Source organism: Bos grunniens, chromosome 6 (assembly GCF_055505025.1).
Source record: "Bos grunniens cultivar Pamir isolate PY7600 chromosome 6, Bosgru_T2T1.0, whole genome shotgun sequence".
Lineage (NCBI taxonomy): Eukaryota > Metazoa > Chordata > Mammalia > Artiodactyla > Bovidae > Bos > Bos grunniens.
In genome coordinates, this window is record NC_141170.1 from 102,769,942 (window position 1) to 102,796,557 (window position 26,616).

The window sequence follows — 26,616 nt, forward strand, 5'->3', positions numbered from 1 at the left end:
TGAAAGTTAAGAGAAACCAGTTGGGCAAGGTGGGCCTTACCTCTTGGGAGTGCCGTTTGCTGTACTGAATTCACTGATGCTTCCATCCCCAGCATCAAGAAGAATGCCTGGCCCCTGTGACATACCCGAGAGAGACAGGTGTCTGGCATTTTCAGGTTTAGAGCTAGGAGAAAGCTGGGACCAGGAAAGAGAAAGGATGGCTTCTGAATTCTCAAACAGTCTAAAGGAAAACCTGGGAAGAGGTGTAGACTAGAGCAGGGGTTGGCAAACTAATACCTTTACTTGTTTTTGTAAACAAAATTTTATTGGAACACAAGTATGAACGCTGATGCACCGTCTATGGCTAGTCTCACAATATGGCATCAAGGTTTGATTGCAGCAGACAGTGTGGCCTGCAAAGCCAAACACAGTTCATCTCTGGCTCTGTACAGAAAAATTTTACTGACCTCTGAAAAAGGATGTGAAAAACAATTATCAAAGAATACTTCTGTGTCTTTAGAGCTTCAGAAAATTTGTCATGTGAAAAATGAATGAATTCTTAGTAAAGCTAGCTCCCTTTGATTAGTGTCATTCCACTTTACAAAGTAAAATAGTCTTTACTTTTAAAATAGAGTTTAATTCTTCAAAGAAGGAGCTGCACATAGGTCACACTGTACTTTTTTCTGACAGGTGAAACTGATATCTGAGCACCGGGGATGACAGCTCAGTGATCAGAGGCAGGACGTTCTGCCCTTTTTTGGTCCTTAAACTGTAGTTTCTCAAATGGGAGATGTCATGTATGTTAAAACGTTCTTGATGAGAGATCATTTATTAACACACACAGAGTATGATCTTTCTACTCAAGTTCCAAGTTAAACAGACTGAAACCAAAACTAAAGGATTCCAAAGAAATTGCATGTTAATTTTATTACGAAAGGGTTGTCTTATCCTGAGACAACTGTTATAAACAAAATTCAGCTGTGTCCTTATTGTTTCTACAGCTCAGATTTGATGGCATTTTGGTGCCCAGATACATTGGTACCAGTGCCACTGCATCTGAACAAGAGGATTTTATTCAAATAAACCCTCTGACTGATCACTGAAGGAAAAAAAAAAGTGTGTGTATGCATGTGGTGGGTGGCAGCGGTTGAGCTTTTCAATAACATCAGCTAACTTCTCTTAGGTAACCAGAGCTATATAATCTTTGCCTAGAGGGCTGGCCTGTGCTCACTGGATGAGCTGAGGAGAGTTTCTGTAGTCATTCACCCTTGCAAGGAGAGCCATGGAGACAGCAGCACCTGCAGGTCAGAAGTTAAACTGTTCAACTGACAGTGAAAGCCCTGCCATGACCACAGGAAAGGGGATAAATGCCCCACTGACCTTGGCATGTAGTTGGCACATGTTTTGAACTATACCTGAAACAGCACAAACTACTGCTGAACCAGCAGGTCCCAAGTTTGTTATCAAAACCCAGACTGTTAACCATCTTCAGCCTCTGGCAGATGATTAACAAAGCATATTACTCAAATTTTACATATCATATTAGTAAGAGCTGAATCTTAAAAATAACATCTGGGACTCCCCAGGCAGTCCAGTTGTTAAGACTCTGCACTTCCATGCAGGGGGCATGGGTTCAGTCCCTCATCTGGGAACTAAGATCCCGCACAGCACTGCCAAAAAAAAAAAAAAAAAAAGTCACATCTGTTATTCCATAAATACGATGACGGTCTGTGAATGGGACTACCAGACAGGGCATAGGAACTCACCATGCAAGACACTGACAGAATCACACTTTACAAGTCTGTGGCCTCTACTGACTAGGAATTAACTGCTTTCTATTTCTTCTTCAAAATGCCATATAATAGTTCTTGAAGGCTTTTTTTTAAAACAGTCTTATACAAAAAAGTGGTAATTCATATGTAGATTAATTTTTATGACCAAGTAAAACAAGCCATCTATAAATTATTCAAGTAAGAATGGAAATTAGAAAATTTTAATTAAAAAATTTCAAATATTAAAGGAAAACAAGTTCTTAGATTTCAAAAGCCCTTAAAAACATTATGAAGTTTTATAAAAAAGTCGCAAAATACAAGTTAAATCAGCCAGAGATTGAGTAAACTTGCAATTTACTACAAAAGTCTAGTATTACAAATGCTTGTGGATTTTTCTCTATAGGAATTCCCTGAGGATTTCATTTCTCCATATATCAAAACCCCTTCACCATGTCCAATATGAACTATTTTAAGTTATTACAGCTTAAAACATTTAAAATTGCTACACCATTTAAATTGCTTCAACCAAGTGATACTCCTTTATATGAAAAGAGAGAATCTATTTTGAATACATAAAACAAAATAGCACCTATCATTTAGATTTTGGAGAGAAGTGCAGCTTTTTAGTTAGCATTGAGGCAAAGCAGGGAACCTGCTTCTTTCCAATCGCATTTGGGTCTCTGCAGAAGTCAACTCGGCGCTGAGAAACCTTCCTGTTCACCAGGGTGAGGAGCTCTGTGAACTCCAAAGAGGAGCCGAATTTCCCCAGCATCTCACACAAATCTTGAATATACCATGAACCATTCACAGTTTCCCGATGAGAATAATAACCTGAAAAAGACAAGAGAAGCCACTGAAGTTTCCTTGTTACCTACTGTGACAGAAAATCACTTTTCAAGTCCGAGTTCTCAAAAATCATTGGGCGAGACTAACATGTGTCCATGATATAGTTTAAAATGTTTTCTCTGCTGACTCTTCTCATGTGGAAAAAAAAGATTAATTCCACACAGTTCTATAAAAATGGTGTTGATGCTATGTAATTTTCTCCACTTCCTAAAAATTCCCTAGCAGTGAACTAGGCAATGATTTTTGAGACCAGTGATGAGAAAAAAGAAAAACATAAAATTACTACAATAGAGAACTGTCATCAAAATATTTTTCAGGGACTTCCCTGATGGTCCAGTGGTTTAGATGCCACACTTAAAAAAATTTTTTTCAACAATGTTTTCCACAAGTGTTAACCATAAAAATGGTATCGCCATCACTGACACATTCTGCTGCTAAGATATTCAATATAATTAAGCCTTAGAGCTTTATTTAACATATAGTAGTTTTCAGGAAGGATTTTTCTATAAGATACTTTATAGTTTTAAATGTCACTATGATCACATGGCCCAAGATGTCCATTAAGCTTGTGAGCTTCACAACCAGATCTCATGTCCCATTAGAAAGACCTCACCTAAATCAAGCTGAGATGAAACGTACAGAAACTTAGCCAAGAAAGCCAATTATACATTTGTATTAAACACCCACATACCTTCTGCCACAGAGTAGCACATGAGGAAGTCGGCTCCAGCAGGAAGTGTATAAACCGAGGCCGCGTCCACCTGGGTTAGGTTGGCATCTGGCGTGTCTGTCCTGTGATCGACTACATCCAGAGGGATGACCGGCACGTCATGCTGGCTGCCCCGACACGCCTGCGGGACACGGAGGAAAATCCCCTCCTCAGTTACCGGTTCTCACCCGTGCTTCACGCTCACAGTCAATGCGTCGTTCAGTACGCCTTTACAGCCACATCAACAGAATCCACTTCACAGGCATTTCACAAACAGTGCATTCAGGTTTAGAGCAGGCCAAAGCTGACAGTTCTTTTTTTCCTACTTAAGTTTTCTCATAGTTGATGATTTAAAAAACTGGCATCCTCAACTAGACACCAAATTACGTTGATTGAAAGGTATACTGTAGTGGGGAAAGCATCTGTGGTTTTAAAGTTTCTTACGCATTACGCACACCACAGCACCAAGAGCCACCCCTTCTTTTAGAAAATTACAGTTCGTCCCTAAGTGTTTCTGTGTGATCAGGTAATATATTCCCAGCTTGGGTTTTCCTTGCCAAGCTGCTTTTAAGGGTCAAAATGATACCACCTGACCTGAGAGTCTTTATCAATGTGCCTCCTGCCTTCTGCTCCTACTTTAAAGTGAGGGCTCAAATTCTTACTAATTCTGACTCATACTAAGGCTAACATTAAATGACTATTCTGGGCTTTTTGTCCCCACTCCGTTTATTTATTTATTTTTTGGTGGGGTCCTTCTCCCTGGGAGTTTGGTCTTCTTTCAGTCAGTAGGTCCCACCCCCATTTATATACTGAAGGCTTCAATATAAAACATATAACCTCCAGTATTTCAAATGTAACTGTATATGGTGATATGGTCTTTAAAGAGGTAATTAAAGTAAAATGAGGACTATTGGTGGGCCCTAACCCCCTATGACTGGTGTCCTTATAAAAAGAGGCCAGGGCACAGACAGCACACAGAAAAGCCCATGTGAAGACAAAAGAGACAAGAATCAACCTCCCATCCAAGGAGAGAGGCCTCAGAGGCAATCAACCCTGCTGACACCTTGATCTCAGGCTTCTAACTGCAAGAAAATAAACGTCCGTTGTCTAAGCCACCCAGTCTTTGTACAGGCAGACCTCGGAGATACTGCAGCTTCAGTGCCAGACCACTGCTACAACATCGCGAATGTTGCTACAGAGTGAGTCACATGAATTTTTTTGTTTCCTAGTGCATATAAAAGTTATGTTTATACTATACTGTAGCCTATTAAAGTGTGCAGTAGCATTAATTCTAAAAAAAAGTACAGACCTTAATTAAATACTCTATTGCTAAAAAAATGCTATCACCTGAATCTTCAGCTAGCCATAATCTTTTTACAATAGTAATGTCAAAATCACAAATCATGACAATTTAAAAAGTGTGAAATATAAGTTACCCAAATGGGACACAAAGGGAGCAAATGCTGTTGGAACAATGGCATCAACACAGGGTTGCCACAGACCTTCAGTTTGTTTTAAAAAAGCGAGGTATGCCTGTATGCTGTTCTGGCAGCCCTCATAAACTCAGCACAGTGCTCTAACAAGATTCTGCTGTAGTATTATAAATGCATCCATCAATTCTGAAATGGCTGAAGAATTATAAGCTTTAAAAGAAACATTCTGATGGATTTCAGAGTTACAAGATAAACAGAAGATTCCTAATACCCTATTTTTACAGGAAGATTTTAATCTTATTTTGTATTATCAGGCTTATTTTCAGACATTTTCTACTGTCTTCCTAAATGGAATGTAGAACATGTGGAACTCAGTGCCATCACTTGTCAAATCAACTGCAGTAAGCGTAAGAGCCGGCCTTTACTGGCTGGGGTGTGCCACTTCCTAGGCACTGTTCAAAGCGTTTTTCATCTTAGCCACATCATCTTATCCTCTCAATCACCCTATGAGGCAGTGCGCCTGTAATGAAGAATCTGAGGCATAGAGAAATAAAATAACTTGGCAAAACACTTTCCTTGATTTAGTGCCTTGACAGTGCTGGCTACCCTCTTTTTCATGAACAATCACCTATCATTCTTGTGATTTTTCTCCTATTCTTCTGAGTCATCCTCCTCGTTGTCTTCTCTCTGCCCATTCCTCATCAGTATCCCTCAGTTCTGTTCTCCACTTGCTTTTGGTAGCACCACGCAGCTCGTGGGGTCTTAGTTTTCCAACAGGGACTGAAGCCGGGGCCCTGGCAGTGATAGCACTGAGTGCTGTCAATGGACCACACAGGAATTCCCTCTCTATATGCCTTCTTCAGGGGATCCTTGACACGGAGAAGCTCATCTACTCCATGCCTCCCAGAGCCATCTATCCGCTCATTACTGCCCCAATGTACTTCTCTAACCCGGGCCGCCTGTCTCAAGTTTCGACCTGCATTTCCAACACGTCTCACAGATGCCCCAGTGCTGCAGTCCAAATGAGAAACCAGGGAGTATCCTCGACTTCTTTTTTTTAAGTAGCCCCCTACTCCCTCTCTCAAAGAATGGTGGGATGTGAAAGGTGGCCGTGTCCTTCATGAAGCCTGGCAACATCAAGAATTCTCATTTTTCCCCAGAAATCCTTACTGGGGTAACAAAGGGGATGTTATTCAGCCCCCCCCACCTCCACAAATATTTTTATTCTTACTACAAGTTGGGCAGCGGCTAGCCACATCTTGGCTTACGGGAAAATGTGAAAGGACTAGAAGTCTAGCTGGAACTAGAAGTCTTCATGCCCTCCTTCTCCTCACTGGCTGGCACGTTCTCTAGCCCCCAGACTACACCTGGTCTGAACAGGCGGCGCCCCACTGCACTGGTCCATCAGCAGACACCTTCAGAGGCCCTACCTTGACACCGGGCTGGGCCAGGGAGTCATTTCCAAGTAATATTTGTTATTTTGAGTCATTTCCAAGTAATAAAGATTCTGAGCATCTTTATGTTAAAGAACTACCACTAAAGCTGAAGCTGCAACTCTGATTGGCTAGGATTCAAAAAGGGCCTTTTCTGATTACTGGAGAAAGTTAACTTCCAAAATCAGCTTTAGTTCTTTCTAATCACATGTACAGAACCATGGCCTTTATAATTAAGATTATAACATAATCAGTCTTACCTGAATGATAAATATCTTGGGTTTTCCAACCAGGCTCTGACACTTGTCTCCTTTGAACAAGCCTGTTAACGTCTGAATTTCAATTTTGGCATCATATGCATAGATGTGGTTGCCTTCACCGTGACTCAGGAAAACACACAAAAAGCAATCTGCATCTACGTGGCTAGCAGTTGATGCTAAAAAGGACCCCAAAAGTTATTTAGAAATGAAAATAAGGTACTTATTATCTACATATAAAATTTTAATTTACTAATATTAGAATAAAGTTTCAGATAATTGAGGGAAAATTTTACTATGTCTAATGAAACAACTTATTTAATTAAGCAACGATTTATACAATACAGTATCTGACTTTTAAACATCCAAATTATTACAGTTCAAAGAAATAAGAGTTTGAACAGGTTTTTGTTAGCTTTTTTAAAACAGAATAATGACATGGAAAACCTAAAAGGATTATTATGGGGAACCCCTAAGAAGTTTCTCTGAATCAGCAGCGACCTTCTTAGGGCAGACTGGAAAGGCACAGGAACTCCCCCGTAACACTGCCCTCCGTGTCGCTGCACCTCGGAGCGAGGCAGCGCCGCCACTGCTCTGTCTACAGTGCTGGGGCCTCCCCAAGAGTGAAGGCACGAGGCGGATGCCCTCCAACATGAGGAGCGAGCAAAGTAGGAAAGCTGGTGAGCAGCCAGGTGAAATTATTTACAGAAGAACCCTGGTATGAGGGTCCTCAAAAAATTAAAAACAGAGCTACCATATCCTACATTTCCACTTCTGGGTATATATCCAAAGACAGCGAAAACGCTAACTTGTAAAGATATACGAGCCCTTATATTCTCTGCAGCATTATTGCAACAGCCAAGATACAGAAACAACCTACATGTCCACTAACGGATGAATGGACAAAGTGTGGTCTGTGCATACACAGTGGATGAGCATTCAGTCATTAAGAAAAGGAAAATGTGCAATTTGCAACAACACGGATGAACCCTGAGGGCATTATGCTAAGTGACCCAAGTCAGAGAAGGACGTGATCACGTCACTATATGTGGGAACTAAAAACCCAGCAAGCCAGCAAGCAAAACCAAGTTCAAAGTTGCAGGGAGCAGACTGGTGGCAGCTGGGGCAGGGGAAAGGAGACGTGTGAGGCAAAATGGTGAAGGGGTCAAAAGGTATCAACTTGCAGTTACAAAATACGTAAGTCCTGGGGATGTTAATATACAGCATGGTGACTACAGTTAGCAGTACTGTACTGCATATTTGAAAGCTGCTAAGAGAATAAATCTTAAAAGTCACGAGAAAAGAGTTTGTAACTATGAATGGTGACAGACGGTAACTAGACTTAGGATGGCAATCATTCCCCAATGTACACAAATGCGGCCCCATGGCCTGCAGCACACCAGGCTTCTCTGTATGTCAATTATACCTCAATTTAAAAAAAAAGTTCTGAAGAAAGTTTAATGATGCAATTGTTCTAATAGTCCATTGACAAATTACTTAAAAACCTATGGCATGTGGTGATTATTATACACATTAAGTTGTTAATTTACCTACTGCATGCTGCTGCTGCTGCTGCTGCTGCTAAGTCACGTCCGACTCTGTGCGACCCCATAGATGGCAGCCCACCAGGCTCCTCCATCCCTGGGATTCTCCAGGCAAGAACACTGGAGTGGATTGCCATTTCCTTCTCCAGTGCACACATGCATGTTAAGTCGCTTCAGCCATGTCCGACTCTGCGACCCTATGGACAGCAGCCCTCCCGGCTCCTCTGTCGGATTCTCTAGGCAAGAGTACTGGAGTGGGTTGCCATTTCCTTCTCTAACCTACTGCATAGTGATGTAGAAATTATGAGATAATGTATGTAAATCAGCAGTATTTTGAAGTCAGTAAAAAACGGGTATGGAAGGAGTCAGTTAAAAAATGACTGCCCAGCATCTGTAGTATGTGCATCTTAGGCTTTTAATTGCCAAATGAAAAGATCATTACATTCATTTCCAGAGTGGTCTATAACTTGGTAGGCATTTAGAGACTTTGCAAAGGTCTCTAAATCTGCTGAGTAATGTATAATCAGAGAGGCACAACCAAAACCTGTAACCCATGCTAAATTAATTGACAAGACTTTTTCACAACAGTTAATTATTTGGACCTGTCTCCATACAAGGATAATTAAAAACTACTCAGTTGCATCAAAGGAAGATGAATAGGAAAACTACTTACCCTCATGAATTTTGAGCAATAGTTCTTCTGCTCTAAGATCATCAAAACATTTTACTTCAAATCCTAGATCTGAAAACCTGGAGATTAAATTGGATACTAGCTTATGAGCTATTCAAAACTGTCATATACTCCTGATTATTTGAGGAATTTATACACATTTTTATGACATATAAATTGACTTTTCTTTAGGGAGAAAGAAAAATCAAATATGACAGTGATGGTTTTCCTCGATTACCCATGGCAGAAAGGGATTTATTCATGGTAACTGATTTAAGTTAGAATACTGCCATCTACTATGCAGATATATTTATAAGAATGCGAAGACTGTTAACATTTAATAGAACAGGATTAGGGGGAAAATTCAGGCAAGTTCTTAGGGGAGGCTGAGCCCAAGTGAGGTTCATCCTCAAATACTCTTGGCTCTGTTATTTCTACAGTGCGGACAAGTAGTTATCGCTTAAATATCTGACCACCTGGGTGTTAAATAAAACAGTACCACCTGCGCCTCAGATTGTCTCTGTCAGCACTGGTGCCAGGCCTGTTCGGCAGGGTTAAGTGCCAGAAGAACCTCTCATGATTGAAGATTAATGCAATTCCTCTCCTCTTGTGGTCCATTTTGTACTTTTCAGTTGGATCAAATATTTCTCTGTTTAGGAAAAGTTTAAAAAACAATCACTCTAGGTCATATTAAATAATAAGCTCCTCCAAGCCCGAGGTCAACCCACAGAACAGACAGAGGCCTGCTGCGTCCTCCTCCACCAGGCTGACAGGCCACTGCTGTGCCTGGGGCAGGCCTCCCAGCCGCACTGGTCAGGGAAGTCCTGAAACATCTCTGTACCGACTGGCAAACGGCAGCCATCCTGAGCAAACCCCTCCCACGCCCCCAATTCCTCTGCTTGGGTGTCTTTCCCCCAGGGCTCCAGAGACCGGGACCAAAGACAGTGGTCTGGCCCAGGCCATCCCAGTTGTTCAACATCTTGAGCCTCAGTCTAGGTCCCTTCAGAACCAGGGGCAGCAACCAACCCGCACACCTACAAGCCAGCCCTCCAGATGCTAAACCTGACATTCTCTGCTTTTCAGCGCCCATGTCCCTTTCTTACTTTGATTTCTGTAGGCCAATGATGGCCACTAAATGAAAAGACCTTAGTGAGTAAACAGAACATTATTACCTCCTAGGGAAGGCATCTATTTCGGTCATGTTTTGTTCTTCACCTATTAAAAGAAAGTAGGGTTTTGTTAATATACTTTTTGATTTATGGTCATAAAACACATTAGGAACTCCCAGCTACCTTGATACCTATCCGCTAAGCTCCTTCTGTCTTGGTTGGTTTAAAAGTCAAAAGATGTGAGAAGGGGGTAAGGGAGAAGGAAGGGAAAGTGCTGTTAATAATAAATGAACTGTACGTGCCACAACTAGAGAAGCCTGCACACCACAACTACAGAAAGCCCACGCACTTCAAGGAAGACCCAGCGCAGCCAAAATAAATAAATGAACCGTAAATGCACGGCTCAGTTCTTTCTCACCTCCAACTCTTACATGCAAAATAAAAAAAGATCATAAACAGAAATGGAAAACTACTACTCACATTCATTTGCTGCACACTATGCCAAAAGTAACAAATGTAGCTCTGTGATTATGAAGCTCAAATGAAATATGAAATTGGTTTATTTTGCAGCAAATGTTTTTTGCAAATATTCTCTCAAACGGAGGAGTGAAGTCAAGCAAGAGAACTGAACACAGTGTGGTTGACACTGGATTACCCTACTGCCTGGAAGCGGCAGATGTTTTGGTGGAGGAAGGAAAGGGCAAAGACTCAGATTCTGATCTCCTGCATGACACATGCGCTTGTTATGATTCTATAATGGGGACCCTCTTCTCCTAACCCCAAATTAGACTTTCCCACCCACAAGACAACCTCTCATTGAATCCCTCTCCTCCCAGGAACAGTGCTATGCAACAGAGCCTTCTGCAGTGACAGAATGCCCTATACCTGAGCTGTCTCTGGGGCAGCCAATGACCACATGTGCTTTTGAGCCCTTGAACTTTGCCTAGTGCAACTGAGGAACTCAATTTTTAATTAACTTCAACTAATTTAAATTTATATAACATGTGGCCAGTGGCTTCTCTACTGGACAGCAATAGTGAGTCTAACATCTTCTATCAGAAGAGTCCATATGTTCATGAATCTGCTTTTACCTGATAAACAGCTTGAGAGGGGACAGAAGGTGACGACTACACAAATACTAATAATGTAGCAAGATGCCCCTTTCAGTTGAGGTCTCTGAAAGAAGATGGACGGACCCTAAGGCTAAACTCCTACCCATCATCTCCCCACCAAAAGGGTAGTGTTCCCCTCACTCCTTGGAGTCTCCCCCCGACCCCCCCCACCCCCACACACACATCTGATGGTTCTAACCTCATGTCTCCTCACTGACAAAAATCCACCTAGGCAGAGAGGATGAGGAGAGGGAGAATTCAACTCCAGGGCCCTTTACCAGTCACTCTCAGCCTGCTCCTCCTGGACTGCATCCAGCATTCAAACCAGCCAAGACCCCAGAGAGGCATCACCCTTCCCCTGTCCAATAGACCCCAATCAGTTTTCCTTAACCTTCCGCATCAATCCCTGGCCTGGGTGATAAAATGCAGATTCCTGGTCCCTAACCTAGATTTACAGAATCAGAATCCTGGGAGATGTGCCAAGGTGATTTTCACTCGCACCAAAGATTAGGAGTCAGAAGCAGCCTCTCTAATGCATCCTCGCCACTCTCCCAAGGCTTCCGTGCTACCCTCATCCTGCTGTACGGCGGATCCTGCAAATTCTACACCTTGTACTGCAGACACTTCCTACCAAGCTCTCCTCTATCAGGGGACCTCCCTACCATGCAGCTGCTTACTGGGGGATCTCCTATTTCACACAATGCTCTACTGAAGACACGCCCTACCCCCACACAATGTTCTAGAAGGGGTCCCAACCACTCCACACACTGCTCTACTACGGTCACGTGGTACCTCATACCCTGTCCCACCAGGAGACTTCTCCACACACTGACCCTGGGGATTATTAATACTTCCTGCTGGACACTGTCCCACCAGAGACATTCCACACACTTCTACTAGAACTCTTCCTGCCCTGTGCACTGGATACTGGGGACACGTCCTCCTCCCAAACTCCTCTATCCAGAATACTCCCTCCGTCACACACTGCGCTCCTGCCAGGACGCTCCCTACTCCACACACTGCCGAACAGCCGATGCTTCCTAATCAGATGCACTGCACTCGGGGTGCTGACCCAGTCAACACACAGCTCGAGGGGGCACTTCCGGTTCCACCCTCGGCTGGGCGCAGCACACCTCCTCCTACCAGGATTACTTCTGACACCACACGCTGTTCTCCCCGGGACACTTACAATCTGCTGTACCCGGAATACTTCCTAGTCCACACGATGATGTGCTGGCATACTTCGCAGCTCACACACTGCTGAAGGGAACGCAGCCAGCGCCACACCCTGCTCTACAACAGGAACTGTGAATCCACACGCGGTCTAGCCTGGGGACTTCGTCCTCCACACACTGACCTACCAAGGTACCACCTATATATACCCTGCTGTATCCGGGACACACCCTACTCCACACACTACTTTGCCAGGGTACGACCCATCACACTGCTGTACTCTGGATACAACCTCTCCTTCCTCTACAAATACTTTGCCCAGAATCCTCTCTGCTCCACACACTGCTCTGTGGACGGTTATTTCCTTCTCTGCACACTTTGCACCAGTGACTTCCTACTCCACTCAGCGCTCACCCGAGGAGACATCCTCCCTTCTTATGCCACAAGCTGCCAGAGATGTCCGACTCCACACACACTCCACAAGAGATGTCTCCGACTCCACGCTCTGCTCTACACCTGGGATCTCCCTACTCCACCGTGTTCTCCGTGGTTACCTACTCCACACACAGCTCTATGTGACATATGTCCTCTACCACCACAGTGCTCCACCAAGGGTAGTTCCTTCACTGTTCCTTAGGCCTCTTTAACTAGAGATCTCCTCCTCAACAGCGCTATACAGGGCACCCTTCCCTGCTGCGCTCAGCGCGGATACTCCCTACCCCAGACACTGCCCCACTGAATGTACGTCCTGCTCTTCCCACGCCACACACCGCCACATCCAGAATACATCCCGCTGCACACGCTGCTGTGCCAGGGAGAACTTCCTGCTCCACACTGCTCCACGGGCTGCATTTCCTACCAAGACTCCCCTCTGCTCAGGGATGCTGCCCTTCTGAACACACAACTCTTCTAGGCTGACTTCCCACTCTACATACCAAGCTACCCAACATCCCTCCGAGCCCGTAAACTCCTCCACCCAGAATAGTCCCTACAACACAATGATACAAGAGGATACTTTCTCGTCCACACACTGCTCCCGGGGACACTTTCCACTCCACACAGTGCTCTACTGGGGCTACTTCCTAGTCACACACTGTTCTAACTGGGATTCCTTCTACCCCACAGATTGCCCTCCCAGAAGACCTCTTATTCTACACACTGTCTACTGGGGTTCCTTCCTGCTCCCCACACCGCTCTACTAAGCAATATGCAGGGTTTCCTCTCCTTCCATTTTCAAAAGCATTCCATGATCTACTTTTTTTTCCCTACCTCCTTTTAATACCCTTCAGTTCAGTTCAGTTCAGTCGCTCAGTCATGTCCGACTCTTTGCGACCCCATGAATCGCAGCATGCCAGGCCTCCCTGTCCATCACCAACTCCCGGAGTTCACTCAGACTCACGTCCATCGAGTCAGTGATGCCATCCAGCCATCTCATCCTCTGTTGTCCCCTTCTCCTCCTGTCCCTAATCCCTCCCAGCATCAGAGTCTTTCCCAATGAGTCAACTCTTCGCATGAGGTGGCCAAAGTACTGGAGTTTCAGCTTTAGCATCATTCCTTCCAAAGAAATCCCAGGGCTGATCTCCTTCAGAAAGGACTGGTTTGATGTCCTTGCAGTCCAAGGGACTCTTCAAGAGTCTTCTCCAACACCACAGTTCAAAAGCATCAATTCCTCAGCGCTCAGCCTTCTTCACAGTCCAACTCTCACATCCATACATGACCATAGGAAAAACCATAGCCTTGACTAGGCAGACCTTTGTTGGCAAAGTAATGTCTCTACTTTTGAATATGCTATCTAGGTTGGTCATAACTTTCCTTCCAAGGAGTAAGCGTCTTTTAATTTCATGGCTGCAGTCACCATCTGCAGTGATTTTGGAGCCCAAACAAATAAAGTCTGACACTGTTTCCACTGTTTCCCCCATCTATTTCCCATGAAGTGATGGGACCGGATGCCATGATCTTCGTTTTCTTAACGTTGAGCTTTAAGCCAACTTTTTCACTCTCCACTTTCACTTTCATCAAGAGGCTTTTGAGTTCCTCTTCACTTTCTGCCATAAGGGTGGTGTCATCTGCATATCTGAGGTTATTGATATTTCTCCCGGCAATCTTGATTCCAGCTTGTGTTTCTTCTAGTCCAGTGTTTCTCATGAGGTACTCTGCATATAAGTTAAATAAGCAGGTGACAATATACAACCTTGACGTACTCCTTTTCCTATTTGGAACCAGTCTGTTGTTCCATGTCCAGTTCTAACTGTTGCTTCCTGACCTGCATACAGATTTCTCAAGAGGCAGGTCAGGTGGTCTGGTATTCCCATCTCTTTCAGAATTTTCCACAGTTTATTGTGATCCACACAGTCAAAGGCTTTGACATAGTCCATAAAGCAGAAATAGATGTTTTTCTGGAACTCTCTCGCTTTTTCCATGATCCAGCGGATGTTGGCAATTTGATCTCTGGTTCCTCTGCTTTTTCTAAAACCAGCTTGAACATCAGGAAGTTCACGGTTCACGTATTGCTGAAGCCTGGCTTGGAGAATTTTGAGCAGTACTTTACTAGCATGTGAGATGAGTGCAATTGTGCGGTAGTTGGAGCATTCTTTGGCATTGCCTTACTTCCTTATCATTAAAACAATCACATAAGAAAGAAATAGAATCATTCAAACTAAACACATTAAATCTATATCTAAAATTCAATCTCATCTCAAGAAACAAGAAAAATCTCCATCTGACCTTACACCTAAAGCAACTAGAGAAAGAACATCAATAACACCACCACCACCACCAAAGTTTAGTAGAAGGAATGAATGATAGCAGAAATAAATGAAATAGAAATGAAGAAAACAATAGCAAAAATCAATAAAACTAAAAGTTGGTTCTTTAAGAAGATAAACAAAATTGATAGGCCTTTAGCCAGAATCATTAAGGAAAAAAGGAGAGGATTCAAATCAACAAATTTAGAAATGAAAAAGGAGAAATTAACAACTAATAATGCAGAAATACAAAGCATCATAAGAGACTATTATAAGCAACTATATGATAATAAAATAGACAACCTGGAAGAAATGGACAAATTCTTGGAAAGGTACAACTTTTCAAGACTGGACCAAGAAGAATTAGAAAATACAAACAGACCAATCACAAGTAAGGAAATTGAAATTATAATGAAAAATCTTTCAACAAACAAAAGGCCAGGACCAGACGGCTTCACAGGCAAATTCTGTCACACATTTAGAGAAGAGATAACACCTATCTTTCTTAAACTCTTCCCAAAAATTGCAGAGGAAGGAACATTCCCAAACTCATTCTACAAGGCCACTGTCACCCTGATACCAAAATCAGACAAATAAATTACCAAAAAAAAAAATTAAAGATCAATACCACTGATGAACAAAGACACAAAATCCTCAACAAAATACTAGCAAAAAGAGTCCAGCAACACATTAAAAGGCCCATACACCGTGATAAAGTGGGATTTATCCCAGGGGTGTAAGGATTCTTCAATATATTCAAATAAATATGATACACCATATTAAATAAAAACCATATTATCATCTCAATAGATGCAGAAAACGTTTTTGACAAAATTTAACACCCATGTATGATAAAAACTCTTCAGAAAGTGGGCATAGAGGGGATCTACCTCAATATAATAATAGCCATATACAATAGGCCCACAGCAAACATCATTCTTAATGGTGAAAAACTGAAAGCATTTCCTCTAAGATCAGGAATGAGACAAAGATGTTCACTCTCACTATTATTATTCAGCATGGCTTTGGAAGTTGGTGGCTCAGACAGTAAAGAATCTGCCTGCAATTCAGGAGACCTGAATTCAACCCCTGGGTTGGGAAGATTCTCCTGGAGAAGGGAATGGCTACCCACTCCAGTATTCTTGCCTGGAAAATTCCGTGGACAATTATACAATCCACAGGGCTGCAAAGAGTTGGACATGACTAAGTGATTAACACTTTCACTTGGAAGTCCTAGCCATGGCAATCAGAGAAGAAAAAGAAATAAAAGGAATACAATTGTAAAAGCAGAAGTAAAACTGTCCCTGTTTGCAGATGACATGATACTATGCATAGAAAATCCTAAAGATGCTACCAGAAAACTACTGGAGCTCATCAATGAATTTGATAAAGTTGCACGACACAAAATTAATGCACAGAAGTCTACTGCCTTTCTATACACTGACAATGAAAGATCAGAAAGAGAAATCAAGGAAACAATCCCATTTACCACCATAACCAAAATAATAAAACACCTAGGAATAAACCTACCCAAAGAGGCAAAAGACCTGTACTCAGAAAACTATAAAACACTAATCAAAGACATAAAGATGACACAAACAGGTGGAGAAATACACCATATTCTTGGATGGGTCAATATGACTTTATTACCCAAAGCAATCTACAGATGCAATGCAATCTCTATCAAATTATCAGTGACATTTTTCACAGAATTAAAACAAAAAATTTTACAATTTGTATGGAAATACAAAAGATCCTGAAAGCAACTGTCAAATTGCTGAAAGCAAATAGTCAAAGCAATTGTGAACAGGAAAAATGAAGCTGGAGGAATCGGGCGCCTCAACTTCAGACTATACTACAAAGCTGCAGTAATCAAAACAGTATGGTATTGACATAAAAACAGAAATATGGATCAGTGGTACAGGACAGAAAGCCCAGAGATATATCCACTCACCTATGGTCACCTAATCTATGACAAAGGAAGCTAGAATATACAATGGAGAAAAAGTCTCTTCAAGAAGTGGTGCTGGGAAAACTGGACAGCTACACGGAAAAGAATGAAATTAGAACAGTACTTAACACCGTACAAAAAAATAAACTAAAAATGGATCAAAGACCTAATTTAAGACAGGGCACTATAAAACTCCTAGAGGAAAACATAAGAAAAACATTCACTGACATAAAACACAGCAAGATCTTTTGACCCACTTCTTAAGAGTAATGAAAACCAAAAATAAACAAATGGGGCCTAATTAAACTCAAAAGCTTTTGCACAGCAAAGGAAACCATAAACAAGATGAAGAGACAACTCTCAGAATGGGAGACAATGACTGCAAAGGAAGCAACGGATAAAGGCTTCATCTCCAAAATATACAAACAGCTCATGCAGCTCAATATAAAAAATAAAAAACAGGGACTTTGCTGGCGGTCCAGGGGCTAAGACTCCAAGCTCCCAATGCAGGAGGCCAGGGTACAATCCCTGGTTAGGGAACTAGATCCCACAAGCCACAACTAAGAATTCAAGGGCACAACTAAATATCTTACATGCTGCAACACAGATCAAAGATCCCCTGTGCTGCAACCAAGACCCAGCCCAGCCAAACAAATAAATAAATGTTAAAAAATACAAATAACCCTATCAAAAAAGGGGAGGAAGACCTAAATAGACATTGCTCCAAAGAAGACATACAGATGGCCAACAAACCCATGAAAAGATACTCGAAATTGCTAATTATTATAGAAAAGCAAATTAAAACTATGAGGTATCACTGCACACCAGTCAGAATGCTAATGCTAATGCTAAGTCACTTCAGTCGTGTCCGACTCCGTGCGACCCCATAGACGGCAGCCCACCAGGCTCCGCCGTCCCTGGGATTCTCCAGGCAAGAACACTGGAGTGGGTTGCTGTTTCCTTCTCCAATGCATGAAAGAGAAAAGTGAAAGTGAAGTCGCTCAGTCGTGTCCGACTCTTAGCGACCCCATGGAATGCAGCCTACCAGGCTCCTCTGTCCATGGATTTTCCAGGCAAGAGTACTGGAGTGGGGTGCCATTGCCTTCTCCGCCAGTCAGAATGGACATCATCAAAAAATCTACAAACGATAAATGCTGGAGAGGATGTGGAGAAAAGGGAACCCACTTGCACGGTTGGGAATGTAAATTGCTACAGCTATTATGGAGAATGGTATGGAGATTCCTTTAAAAAGGTAGGAATAAAACTACCACATGATCCAGCAACTCCCACTACTGGGCATATACCCTGAGGAAACCAGAATTGAAAAAGACACATGTGCCCCAATGTTCACTGCAGGGCTATTTACAAAAGACAGGACATGCAAACAGCCTAAGTGTCCACTGACAGATGAGTGGACAAAGATGATGTGGCACAAACATACAATGATGGCATATTACTCAGACATAAGAAGGAATGAAATGAGGTCATCTGTAGAGACTTGGATGGACCCATAGTCTTTCCTACAGTCAAGTAAGTCACAAAGAGAAAAACAAATATCGTATATTACTGGATGTATGTGGAAATCTAGAAAAATGGTAAATGAACCTAGTTCCAGGAGAGGAAAGAGAGGCAGCTGTAGAGAATGGACATCTGGACACAGAGGGAGAAGGCGAGGGTAGGATGAACTGGAAAATCATGATTGACATATATACACTACCACATGTGAAACGATAGCGTAGTGGGAACCTACCATGACAGCACGGAGAACCAGCTCAGGGCTTTGTAATGACCCAGATAGATGGCACAGAGCAGTGGGCGGTGGGAAGGAGGCCCGTGAGGGAGGGTCTATATGTATACATGTAGCTGATTCACATCTTTGAACAGCAGAAACTAACACACATTGTAAAGGAATTACACTCCAATTAAAAAAAAAATCTGTATCTGAAAGCCAATCACTTCCTTCCCCCTCCAAGAATGTGCATGGGTTGCAAAGCACAGAGTCTCTTCTGAGAATCCCAGAGGAGCGGCAGACCCAGCAGCTCCCCTCCCCCAGCTTCTGCACCTTGTTGGTAGTGAGCCTAAGGCAGCCTGAAGTGTCCCCAGCAGAGGTTATGCCAAGTGGCTGGTCACCAAACTAACTCCAGTCCTTGAGAGTGAAAGCACTGGAGATGTACACGCTATTGGGTCTCTAAGGCTTCTTTTTCATAGTCTCAGGAAGGAGCATCACAGTTCTCCTGGGCTGATGTAATTTAAGCTGTGCGTTTGAGTCATCTCAAATATTGCCATCAGCTTACAGATTTAGGGAAGACAGCTAGTATTAAGTAGTTCACGATTAATTTGTTTAAAATGACATTCAGTTTCAAAGTTAACAGGACAGTCTCACTGAGGTATTTTTTTAAAGTTTTTTTTGTTGTTGTCACTGTTAACACAATAGACGTAGAAAGAAACTGGGCTCTGAAAACTTAATTCTGAACCTCACAGGCTCTAACCTTCACTCTGCTATAACCAGGCGCCCCGTAACCTACAATATCAACACTGACCTGGTCCAGCTGCCAGTCTGTTCTAGCAGTTTGCTGAATCGGAATAGAAAGCTATGGAGACAGACATTAGAACAGAAGTTCCGAAACTTCCTCGGAGCTGATCAATTTTACCCAGCTTCAGAGAACAGACATTATTGAGGCAGGAGACAGTTGGGCTCTAGAACAGACATTTACAACAGACATTTACAGACCTTTGATCACAATTCCTGGGGGCAGAAAAGATAGGCTCCAGGCCAGACACTACCAGCCCTCTGCTGACATTTCCTGAGGGCTTTGGGCTTTGTATTTATGACCAGACTGCGGTCTACATTTCAAGATCTGCTCTTAGATATAAAAAAACAGGAATACAGTGGATAACCAGACCTTATGGGTTATCCACTGGGTACCTTCTGGCAGGAACAAAGAGGGGCTAAACTCTCTTAGAAGATCAAGAGGTCATACATTTCCCATTCTTAGGGCAAAGGAGACACTACACATGTCCAAAAGGCTTCAAGGGGCCAAAAGAGGCAGGCAATGTCAGACCATGGTAAGTCTTGCTATTCCCCCCACCATATGCCTCTGCAATGAAATCCATCTTGACTGAGGGGTGCATGCACACCCAGGGGAGGGTCCTGAGACAAACTGACTGCGGGGTGGAGAGTAGGAGATACAGAGGTGTCAAAACAAGACAACTGGCCAAAGGTAAACAAAGGCCAGGAGTCGCTCAGTCGTGTCTGACTCTGCAACCCCATGGACTGTAGCCCACCAGGCTCCTCTGTCCATGGGATTCTCCAGGCAACAATACTGGAGTGGGTTACCATGCCCTTGTCCAGGGGATCTTCCCAACCCAGGGATCAAACCCTCATTGCAGGTAGCTTCTTTACCGTCTTAGCCACCAGCACTGTCCTATATAAATGACTTAACCATCTCGCAAAGAGTCAGCCACAACTGAGAGACTGAACTGAAACTTCTTTTTCCTGTGCTCCTCATTAGAGAGGACACACCCGCACCCTTTCTCTGCAGGTGTGCGTCTCTGGCTTTAGTCTCTCTGGGTTCGCTGCCATTTGTCATTGTGCTATGTCTCTAATCATAAACTTTGTACCTGCATTTACAGCTTTTGCCTCTGTAGAAAATGCATTTTTCACTGGGGGCAAGAGTCAGGGGAAAACAGGTTCTAGCCTCTAGCCCTTACTGGTCTGGAAGCTGGGATTCCTGGTTTTTATCGAGGCTACCCAGATTCAACTCCTGGGCAGGGAATTACAATCTCGCTTCATGCCAAAGCTCACTGCTGCCACTGCGAGATCATTATGATTCTGTCACAGTCATTTTAAACTGTATGTGCCCAACAGGCCAACTTTCAAGAAGGGTGCACTGTATCACTATACTGCATAATGCGAAGAGCCGACTCACTGGAAAAGACCCTGATGCTGGGAAAGACTGAGCGCAGGAGAAGGAGAAGATAGAGGATGAGATGGTTGCATGGCATCACTGACTCAATAGACATGAATTTGAGCAAGCTCCAGGGATGGTGAAGGACAGGGAAGCCTGGCATGCTGCAGTCCATGGGGTTGCAAAGAGTCAGACACAACTTAGCGACTGAATGACATACTGCATGAATACAAATAAACTGGTTTTGTTGACATGGAGAAAATAAATCTTAGTGAGGGAGATACTCTGTATAAGATTTATAAATTCCTTTTCATCTGCAATTATTCTCAGAAATGGGTCAACCAGACTCTTCACCTCTCCTCCCTTCTCCTTGTCTCTAATTTATGCAATTTTCCTCTCCATCATAATGTAACCATCTCTTTGCCCAAACTCGCTTTTTACAAAGCCAATCAATCATTCTTTTTCCTCCACACCTTAACCTGAGAATGCCTCCAGCTACCATTTGTTGATGGCTTGGCACATGAGATAACTTTATCTCACTCTGCTCCATAGGCCCTTTGAGACAGAGAAAGTGCAAGGGGCTTATCTAAGGTTGGTGCCTTGGAATTGGTACTGAAAGGCCCGATTCTGCCTGCAGATTCCAAAGTCCATATGCTAGCTGTTAACATGGTAAAACCACTCCCACCAGGGAGAGACCAGAAACCTTTCTAAACCAAGTGCTCACTTCTCCAAACTTCTTCAGTATCTACTGTTGTCATCTTCATTCACTGCAGTATCTGTGACAATCTACCCATATTCCTTATCAAAGTTAGTTGTCACTCAGTCGTGTCTGACACTTTGCGACCCCGTGGACTATAGCCTACCAGGCTCCTCTGCCCATGGGATTCTCCAGGCAAGAATACTGGAGTGGGGTGCCATTTCCTTCTCCAGGGGATCTTCCCGACCAGGGATCGAACCCAGGTCTCCCACATTGCAGGCAGAAGCTTTAATCTCTGAGCCACCAGGGAAGCCAAAGACTGGTTTAATGATCCTACCTTCAGTGACTCGTGTCAGGCCTGGAATACACAGGAAAAAGAGTAATGTGGACAAAGAAAGGGGAGCAAGTAGGAAAAGGAAGGAAACCATTACAAGAATGGTGGGGGATGTAGCAAAGAACAGAAAGCTCTGAAACGAAGGCACTCTATGTGGAATGACCGCCGGCGAGTCAAATCACTCTCCACCTTCCTCCCCTGACCCCGCCCCGCCCTTTTTAAAAACTATGGCCAGGCTCAGAGTTTCTAAACCTTATCAGTAATATAAGTGACAGGGAAGAACGTCCTAAAGCATGTGTTTAGAAGCTGATTATTTTGTAGAGAAAAGTTGTTTGCTGTTTTAGTCGCTGTGTCCGACTCTTTGAGACCCCCATGGACCTCAGCCTGCCAGGCTCCTCTGTCCGTGGGATTCTCCAGGCAAGAATACTGGGGTGGGTGGCTGTGCCCCCCTCCAGGGGATCTGCCCGATCCAGGGATCCGACTCAAGTCTCCTGCTTTAGCAGGCGGATTCTTTACCATCTGAGCCATCAGGGAAACCCCCCGAGAAAAGTTACCGTGGCTTTAAGTTAAGCTCACAAATAACTGCAGGTTTCCCGGATGCAGGAGAACCATGGGGGCTGTGCAGCTCCCAAGGCCTGACTTTCAACTCCAGTTTCCGTGCGGGCAAGCCCGGGGCTTCTCTCTGTCCCGGCGCCCCCGCGGGCTGCTCACGCTCCACTGTTACTATAGCCAACCACTTATTTTTAAGTAGAAGTGAAAAAAATAAGGCCCAACAAGACCCAAAAGTTAACTTTTCTTATGACCAGGCGCAGTTAAAGTTCAAATAACCACGACAGCTAGACAGAGATCAGCGCCCGGAGGACAAAAGCGGCCGGGGAACTCCCCAGCGCCGGGCGCCGCCACCAGGGACCGCAAGGAGGCGGCGGCTAGGTCCCGGAGTTGTTTTTCCTGAGCCCAGAAGCCTAGCTGCGCCCACCCGACCCGAGCGCTTCCCTCCAAGACCCTCAACTTCTCCTGGCCACCGAGCAAAGCGGGGGGAATCCGCGTCCCCACTCGCGCCCGCGCGCCCCTCTCAGCACCCGCCACCTACCTGGACCGCGAGCCCGGCGAGGCGGAGGCTCCGAGCTCATCGTAGCGGAGAGCTTAGCGCCGACGCCCGGACCGCCTCCGCTTCCTGAAGCCTGGCCGCTGCCCCCGCCCCTTCCTCCGCCCCCGCCGCCCCGGCTCCCTGCCTTCCAGCGGTGGAGGCGGGGTTTGGGGGGGTCCGCTGGTGCCCTTTCCTTCGCTCCGAGATCGCCGGGGCCGGAGCGCCCGGGCAAGGCAGAGGATGCGGTCTCGCCCGCCTGGCGCCTGGGGAGCCGAAGCCGGCCCCCGGGAGATGTCAGCAACGATTCCGAAGACAACCCGCGGTACTGGGGTGGGAAGCTGCAGGCAATTACAGATCACCTGCGGCGAGCCCCGTGTCGCTCGAGCTCCGCCCCCCGTCTCTGCTACCCCAGCGTCTTAAAGGTGTGCGCTGCAGTGTTTTCCTTTTCCCTAGTAGTCGTTTTCCCAGTGCCGGTGACTTGTTAGGAGGATTTTAAAACGCTCTTTGTATAGCGGATTCGGGACAAAGTAAACTAGAGGCAACTCCAGAATTTTCAAGTCTGACTTTCATATGTAGTGTTAATTATGGCAAGGAATCATGCAGAAATTCGGAGACCCGACTTTGGGCTCTGTAGATTATGACTTTTACTGAGCTAGAGCATGTTTGCTGCATTTAATTGAGCTCCTCTTCGAGTGGCTGGTTATTCTGTAAATTTGCTTCAACGAGTAACTCCTGAGACTGAAGAAAACGTGGCCTTATCTTTTCCAACTTCTCATGGTCTCGTCATTTAAAAAGTAACCAGTGGCAGACGGGGGGAAATGTGTAAGACACAACTTCCAATATTAGCCTGAGATCCGATTTCTAGAAATGGGATTTCCCAGGTGGCGCTCAGTCGGTAAAGAATCTGCCTGCAATGCAGGAAACCTGGGTTCGATCCCTGGATGGGGAAGAACCCCTGGAGAAGGAAATGGCAACCCACTTTAGTATTCTTGCCTGGAAAATCCCATGGACAGAGGAGCTTGGCAGGCTACAGTCCATGGGCTCTCAAGAGTCCGACACGACTTAGTGACTAAACCATCACCATAGGAGGCGCTAGTGGTAAAGAACTGGCCTGCCAGTGCTGGATGCCAGAGACAAGGTTCAATTCCTGGGTCAGGAAGATCCCCTGGAGGAGCTCATGGTAACTCACTCCAGTATTCCTGCCTGGAGAATCCCATGGCCAGAGGAGCCTGGCAGGCTATGGTCCATAGGGTCGCAAAAAGTCAGACATGACTGAAGCAACTTAGCATTCACGCTTCTATAAATATCACCCTTTTATATGAGAGAGAAAACTAAAATCTAACTTCCTACATGTGCTGTGGTTCAAAAAAGCACACAGAATATGAAATCAAAGGATTTTACTGACCCCATGCCATTTCAGTTCAGTTCAGTCGCTCAGTCGTGTCTGACTCTTTGCGACCCCATGAACCGCAGCACGCCTTGCCTCCCTGTCCATCACCAACTCCCAGAGTCCACCCAAACCCATGTCCATAGAGTCGGTGATGCCATCCAACCATCTCATGCTCTGTGGTCCCCTTCTCCTCCTGCCCTCAATCTTTCCCAGCATCAGGGTCTTTTCCCAATGAATCAGCTCTTCGCATCACGTGGCCAAAGTATTGGGAGTTTCAGCTTCAACATCAGTCCTTCCAATGAACACTCAGGACTGATCTCCTTTATGATGGACTGGTTGGATCTCCTTGCAGTCCAAGGGATTCTCAAGAGTCTTCTCTAACACCGCAGTTCAAAAGCATCAATTCTTCAGCACTCAGCTTTCTTCACAGTCCAACTCTCACATCCATACATGACCACTGGAAAAACCATAGCCTTGACTAGGTGGACCTTTGTTGGCAAAGTAACATCTCTGCTTTTTAATATGCTGTCTAGGTTGGTCATAACTTTCCTTCCATGCCATTTACTGTTCATTTTATTGTAGGTATAAAATATTTCTGAAATCACTTTGTTCCTAGTGCAGTGAAGACATGGAGTATCAGTATGTCCCTCATAAGCTGGTTGAGACAATTGAGTTAAATTACTGTATTCAGAACAGTGCCTGGCTTGTGAAAAGCTCAGTACATTTTTATTGCCACCATCTTAAGCATATTGAAAGTAGACTTGGCCTTCTTTTGGTTTGACTATTACCAGGAAGTTGCTTAGGATGTAGAAGGTACTCAATAAATATTTACCCATTGAATGAGATTCATAATTTCAGCATTTGTACTCTGGACTTTACCCAATTTGAATGAGTTATCTGACCACCAGAGCTTCCTGTTCTTCAGCCTACTTTTCATGGTCTCCTCTACTTGAGCCCTAAAAATACTCCTTATATAGAAGTGGAACTCCAATTGGCTAACCTTCCATTTACCTGAAAGGAACAGATGAAAGCAATTAAATTTTCCCCCCAGATGTTTGTTATCTCAGAATACTGTATTGCCTTTAGAGCATATGGGGTGATATATTTTAAAGATTTATTTACCTTAGGAAATGTAAGTATAAAGTATTAGGATAGCCATTTCAAAATTGTAAGTGCTAAATTTTAGCCTTTTAAAGCAATAGCTATCCCCTCACCCTAACCCCATGAAAAAGGGTGTCTGTGATTAGGAAATAGGCTGCCAAGGTTCTAATCCTTGCTCCATCAGTTTATTGGCTGTGAGGCTTTGGACAATTAAGGCAGTTTAACCACTCGCAGCTTCACAGTCTTCTCTTTAAAATGGGGACCAAATTAATTCAATAGTTAAGACAGAAACTGCCAAACTCCTAGAATAGTACCCAGCCCACAATAAGCTTTTGGTCAGTGTTATTTTTAGCTGCTGAAGATTATCTAGACAGTTCTCAAACTATGGCCTCCGAACCAGCAGTGTCCACATCATCTGGGAACGTACTAGAAATGCAAACTCTTGGGACCTGTATAGACATTATGGATGAGAAACTGCAGGTGGGGTCCAGGAGTATATTTTAACAAGCCCTCCAGTGACTCTGCAGCATGCTCTCATTTGAGACATAGACGGATTAGAATTCTACTGAGCAATCTGGTCCTTCTCAAAGAATGAAAAAAAAGAACTCATAGCATATCCATATTATTAAAATAATTAAGATATACTAAAGACCAAAAGTTACCTGACAGGATGGCTTGATTCTTGCCATTATAATAGTCACTTTTATGGAATTTACTGAAACTGAAGCTCTTAGTCAACTGTTACCTATCCAAGGAATGAAATATATGGGCTAAAGTTAAATTCAGAGAGAATTCTAAAACTTAAAACGTGGCCTTTCTTTTTTCAGTGTTTATCCCCACTAAACCTTGTTTTTTCCTATATCGAATTTTTATAATTCTGATTCCAACATTTGAGAGCCAACAAAGACAAGCATTGTTAAGCAGTCAGCAAGGAGACTGAAGGATGTTTTGGAAACCAAATTAAGCCTGAGACCAAACCAAGCATAACATCACTGCAGCCTGAATGCAAAGATGACACTGTTGGTCTAGTTTCAGGTATTTTGATTGGTAACTCTTCATTTAGTTCTGTTTCATATACTGGTTGAACCAGCACTCTGAGGAAAAACAGCAAACTAAGGGGGCTGTTTCAAGCATCAGAGCCAGGTGTTCTGCAAGACCTGGATGCACTGCAGGTAGTGTCTGTGAACTGTGGCCAGTGCAACGTTATCTGTGTGGAAGGGTCCTTACCTAATCGGTCTCATTCTACTCCCTAAAGTTAATAAAGCCAGTCTACAAAAGAGAGTTGTTTTTACAGAAAGACTCCATTATCTTCACTTTGTTAGATGTTATTCCTGTTTTGTACATAAAATAATGATCATTTTGACCTG

The 26,616-nt window shown here is 43.8% G+C and overlaps 1 protein-coding gene across 2 annotated transcripts; it reads right to left on the reverse strand.

The window, feature by feature from the left end:
* Window positions 1-1,956: 1,956 nt before the first annotated feature.
* CASP6 (caspase 6) lies at window positions 1,957-24,999 on the reverse strand. Of its 2 annotated transcripts, none has more exons than XM_086407030.1 (7): window positions 24,981-24,999; window positions 9,816-9,858; window positions 9,146-9,292; window positions 8,647-8,723; window positions 6,433-6,608; window positions 3,289-3,448; window positions 1,957-2,582 (listed from the first exon to the last, which is right to left on the reverse strand). In XM_086407030.1, exons 1-7 carry the CDS (start codon window positions 24,982-24,984, stop codon window positions 2,344-2,346), a joined length of 846 nt encoding a protein of 281 aa, XP_086263156.1. In that variant the 5' UTR covers window positions 24,985-24,999; the 3' UTR covers window positions 1,957-2,343. The 2 variants fall into 2 exon arrangements, with proteins under 2 accessions (XP_086263156.1, XP_086263155.1); XM_086407029.1 differs by lacking the exon at window positions 24,981-24,999 and adding an exon at window positions 22,762-23,160.
* Between the last annotated feature and the right edge of the window lie 1,617 nt (window positions 25,000-26,616).

Coding starts and splice junctions, on each gene's coding strand:
- CASP6 (XM_086407029.1), bottom strand. CDS start 22,801: ATGAGCTCGGAGCCTCCGCCTCGCCGGGCTCGCGGTCCAG. Junction 9,859..22,761: donor TCGCCGGGCTCGCGGTCCAG/GTAGGTGGCGGG, acceptor TTCTTTTAATAG/GTGAAGAACAAAACATGACC. Junction 2,583..3,288: donor GTGCTACTCTGTGGCAGAAG/GTATGTGGGTGT, acceptor TGTCTTTTTCAG/GTTATTATTCTCATCGGGAA.